The sequence below is a fragment of the Cryptomeria japonica genome, unplaced genomic scaffold, assembly GCF_030272615.1.
Source record: "Cryptomeria japonica unplaced genomic scaffold, Sugi_1.0 HiC_scaffold_187, whole genome shotgun sequence".
Classification (NCBI taxonomy): Eukaryota; Viridiplantae; Streptophyta; class Pinopsida; order Cupressales; family Cupressaceae; genus Cryptomeria; species Cryptomeria japonica.
This window is the reverse complement of record NW_026729009.1, coordinates 39756-44737: the sequence shown is the minus strand read 5'-3', so window position 1 is coordinate 44737 and position 4982 is coordinate 39756. Positions and strand designations below refer to the sequence as shown.

Here is a 4982-nt window from a genome sequence, read left to right as displayed (position 1 = left end):
CAAAAAAATTAATAATATCACTTTTTTATTATATTAAAACATAAACTATTAATAATATTCAATTCTAATTCTAACATAAATAGATTTATATATTTTTTACTTTAGAACCAACATAAAAGCTGTAACTTGAAAATAATAATTTTTATTGTGTTAATAATGACATGATTCATCTTGGGGGCCTTTTCTCATATAGCCTCCCACAATTGTAAATACTCTAGTGCAACATAATCTGTCATTTCCAATGATTGATGGAAAGATTTTTCCTAGTTCTTTGATGTCCAAGAAAATCAACACTGCCTGTTAGTTTTGCATGTCATTCTGTACAATTTTGCAAGAACACCCACAAGAGGAGAATTTATGTATGTTGTAGGTTCAAGCATGCTAGATTTGGTCCTGAGGTCTACAAAACGATCATATTTATCTGGGCCCCCCACTATTGCCCCAATTAGTGTGTTTGGATTGGAAGAATCTTTGTGAAACCAGTTCATAAAACCTTCAATGCATTTGATCTTCCTTGGTTGTTGATGAATGGAAACTACAGATGCTCCTCTGTGATGTGGTTGCCTTGGATATTTGGAACCGTATCCTACCATATATGAAATGCCCAGAGGATTCCTTCCTAATAAATAATCAATCTGCAAAGGATATGATTAGGATTCGTTATATTGTATGCTCCAAAATACAAAAACAGATAATGTAGTGTGCTTACTTGTAGCTTTGCGAAGCCCATAACGTCGTTGGGTTTAAAGAGAGTGTTGCCGCATGACAATGTTCGCTTCTTAGCTGATAGTAAATCACTGTATCTTGCCATCAAAAAAGCAGCACTGGTAACATATTGAGTGTTGGCGCCATCTCTAACATACAACAAACCTCCTGTAACAAAAGAATTGTATTACAGATATCACTAAGAGAATTTTGAGGGCTATGATTAGAAGAGGAGTAGTAACAGAGGATTTATATGGTTGTGACTAGAAAAAGGATTGATTGTTAGTGGTACTGGTGAAGAGATAGAGAGTTCACCTGGGGTGGTTTTAACAGAACGAATGGGACTGCCTGGAAGAAGTGAACAAACAAAGCGTTCTGCATTACTTCTATAGGCTGAGAATTGAGCTTCCCCTTGGAAATATAACTGGTTGGTGAAGTGCATAAGTTAGCTTTAAGCTAGAGTATGTTTATATTACATTTTATTTAAAAAATTGCACCAATCAGTCTACGCTTACGTCTGTTAGAAGCACTTGAACTCCAGCATATTTGAGGTCCCAGTTGAATTCATTAACATATGCCTTTACATCGTCGTGCTGGATAATATAGTTGGAATAATATGAGGATTTGGTAGCTCTGTATAGCCAAGATGCAGCCCATAGAAGCTCGTCCTGAGATCATATTTACAAGTGCATATGTTAAAAGAAAACCAAATTCTGGTTACAAGTGCATATGTTAAGAGAAAACCAAAGTCTTCTTACATTGTAGCCTGAAACAGAGCAATAAAATGGACACTCTCCTCCGTAGGTGCCCTTGTATCGATCGGCAAAGCTGAAGAGCTGAAGGGAAACATGAATGGCCGGTTAGAAAGAAGATGGATGTATAAGGTTTTTCTCAAAATGGATGGATGAAACTTGTTGATTTTGCTGTGTTAGTTAACAGCTATGTTTTCTATTTTACTTGAGCACCCAAACATACCGATTGAGAACGTTGGAGGAGAAGGTGTGAGTAACGAGGGTTTGTGAATCTGAAAACAATGGAGGAGGCAGCCAAGGCTGCGGCCGTTTCTGCTGCAATTTCTGATCCAGGGGTGTCTTTATCAATCTTGTAAAGAGATCGAGGAGTGTCCATATCTTCTGGACGCTCCCAACAATTATGGTCTGCCTGGGGATCACCCACCTATTTCATGCATCAAGATCAACCTCGTCAGTTTTTCATAATCTTGAAGAATGAATGCTGAATATTTTAGATTAGATTTCTTTACCTGAACCCATAATTCATTTGGAGTTGCACTAGCCTTGAGAAAGTAGTCAGTTCCCCATCTAATAGCGTCCCTTGCATTCTGAATCTCTCCTGCAGCTTTCAACTCTTTCCCATAATCCAGTGTGCCCCAAGCGAGTGTGGTGATAGTGAATGCCATGGGAAGCCCATATTTCACGTTATCGCCTGCATCGTAGTAACCCCCAGCTAAATCAACCTGCAGTTGAGTTGCACATAAAATTTTGTATGGAGTCAATTTGGAATGATAGTATGATCCACTTCTATTTTTATTTCTAAATAAATTGAATAGGGATTTATTTCTGCTTCTACTTACGTTTTGCAACTTCCCATCTGTGAGGCCAGAATCTCCTCTCCACTTTACTCGCTGGGATTGTGGGAGTTTACCGGATCGTTGGGCCTCTAGAAAGAGGATAGACTTAGATAGAGCATCTCTGTAATCGAATTCTCCACGAACCACCTGCCACTCACCACAAAACAGCAACAACACCACTGCCAAAAGCGCTTCCATTGCCTTGGCCATATGGATTCTCTTCTTTCTTTGATATGCAATTTAGAATTGTGCGCTAAATTTATAGACTTGTTAGTCGTGGTATAAAGCTAGTATTTATAACGAGGACTGTGTATGAGTTTCTGTTGCTGAGTAATGCATGGGAACTGCAAGATTTAGAGCATGGGACACCACAAAATAAACGATAAATACTCAGCACCTCAAACAGTTAATACGAGAAATCAGGTTGATGCCTTATATCATTTGTCTTTTTTTCGATTGTTGTTCACAAGAATTATACGTTTCACAAGATATATACGTTTTACCTTCAATTTTGATTTGTTCTTGTTCACAAGAATTATAAGTTTTAGCATTTGTTTTGATTTGTATTATTTTCCGTCTGCACCGCAATGCTACCGTTAGTAATTATCGTTGTTCGTTGATGAATGGTAAGGGAGAAAACGATTCTAATTACAGGCTAAGGCAGGTGAAAGTTTGTAGTTTGATTTAAGATATAATACTATTGTTAAAATTCGGTTTTAGGATTAATGCTTTAATATAATATACATACGTGTAGTAAGTAATTATTGTATTATATATTTGTATCAAGTATTGGAAAAATATTTTTGGTTTACATGATGTTATACTATACTTTAAAAAATACAATCTGAATTTAATTGTTTATTGTAAGGTATTTGTCAATAGTATAGTCATTATCATTCAATATTTTCAATAGGAGTTGCATAAGAGAAAAGAGAAATGAAAGTTGCAATAAGCTGGTCTTTAGCCTCATCATAGTTCTCACCACTCTAGTTCAAAAAAAGAAAAGCCATTTAGAGGACACTCCCTACTTGTATCCTCCTTTGCTTGCAGTGGCTGGTTCAAGCCTCTTCCGTAGTGAAAAGTCATTTGAAGTAAAACAAGAGTTTCTCAATAAGGAGTGGTAGGCCATATAAGACCTACTATTGTTAGATCAATCTTAGTTTCTCTAGTGCTCGCATGTTGGTTTCCTCAATCTTCTATGGTTTCTAGTTGTTTTTTATTAGATTAAGTAAGGAATGACCCCAAACCATTAGACATCCAAATAAAATGGCGTGGGAGAGAGATGCGTCTTTCATCTTTAGAGGAAAATTTCCTTTTGGAACTACTAGGATGAGGAGGCTTCTGGTCATGATCATTAGGAGAATTATACGGTGCAGTGGGGTTGAGAGTGGGGTTTTATCCAAGCAGTAATTGTAAATGGTATAAATGAAGCCCTTATATAAGGGCGGGTAAAAATCTTTAAAAAAACACTTGTCCAGGGAAGAAAATAAAAATAATGGATAACTAACAAGCTTATTATGTCTTAAGTGATTAAGAATGGGGAAATTGTACCTGTGGATTGTTACAAATTGTCCCTCCAATATGAAGTACTTTATCATATGGTAGGTAATGGATCCTCACAATAATGAAATGTTTTCTTTTCTAAATCGATTCTAGTGTCTCTTTAGTCCCTCACCATTCTCTAGAAACATTGAAATGCACTCCTCATAAGAATTTGTTTACTTATTCGAGAGACTTTTTTTCCATCACACTTCAACGCAATCACTCGGACAATAATCTCTTCTGAAACCTCTAAATTGATACCACCCACCATAAATCTCCCACTTTTCATGCTATTCATAAACTAGGACAAGAGGTCATCATCACTACCTTTCATAATTATGAAGAATACAGTGATTCCTCTCCTATCATAGATGTCTCACACTTGTGTATTCTTTTTTAATAAGACATACAAGGTGCATTGAACAAGAAAATGTTGCCCACCACCCCCCCCCCCCCCCCCCTCCCCATGTGATTGTAACTTTCTCACACCCAAGAATAGAGCTACATGCCATTGGTCTTAATTATGGCGAACATTCCAGGAACCCTATTGTGCAACCACAGTTTGGAGAGTTGATACAAGTCCTCCTTTTAAGTAGCTTACCTCATGTTGGATGGAGAAGCGTTCCTGCCACTTGGGGCCAAGGTATCATGTTTTCCTCGTTAGATGCTCCACACTCTTGGGCTTAGTTATGGTGACTGTTCCAGGTGTCTTATCGTGCTTCTTCTCCAACCCCTATTATGGTTGATTATGGGAAATGGAGTTCTATATTCTATATTTGTAGGGTTAGTACCAAAGTTTACATTGGAAAGGAAATTTATAATTAATATTCTATATTTCTTATTTTTAATTGAACATTTGATTTTAGGGAAAGATTTAGGATCATCCCAAAAGGGAACATTACACGTTGACACTAACTGGGAATAAAAAATGAAGTAAATTTAGAAGACAATTATTTAGAATTAGACTGATATGAATGGTCTAAATAGGAAACTTATTTCTAGTTTATAATACCTGCATTATTTCTATTTCTCCATTGGGTTGGAGATAAGCTAATTTTCAAAATAGATGATAAAAGGTTTTCCCATTGAGATAACCCACTTCTTGAAAGAAATTTAGAGACATATCTTGGTTCAAGTTTCACAACTT

The 4982-nt window shown here is 36.6% G+C and overlaps 1 protein-coding gene across 1 annotated transcript; it reads right to left on the bottom strand.

Annotated features, from left to right (window-relative positions):
* Nucleotides 1-287: 287 nt before the first annotated feature.
* On the bottom strand, nt 288-2503 carry LOC131867872 (endoglucanase 16-like). The gene is made up of 8 exons (XM_059215551.1): nt 2297-2503; nt 1967-2179; nt 1681-1881; nt 1464-1541; nt 1221-1373; nt 1021-1129; nt 710-873; nt 288-635 (listed from the first exon to the last, which is right to left on the bottom strand). Exons 1-8 carry the CDS (start codon nt 2501-2503, stop codon nt 288-290), a joined length of 1473 nt encoding a protein of 490 aa, XP_059071534.1.
* Nucleotides 2504-4982: the final 2479 nt, after the last annotated feature.

Coding starts and splice junctions, on each gene's coding strand:
- LOC131867872 (XM_059215551.1), bottom strand. CDS start 2,503: ATGGCCAAGGCAATGGAAGCGCTTTTGGCAGTGGTGTTGTTGCTGTTT. Junction 2,180..2,296: donor CAGATGGGAAGTTGCAAAAC/GTAAGTAGAAGC, acceptor ACTCAACTGCAG/GTTGATTTAGCTGGGGGTTA. Junction 1,542..1,680: donor TCCTCCAACGTTCTCAATCG/GTATGTTTGGGT, acceptor GTTTCCCTTCAG/CTCTTCAGCTTTGCCGATCG.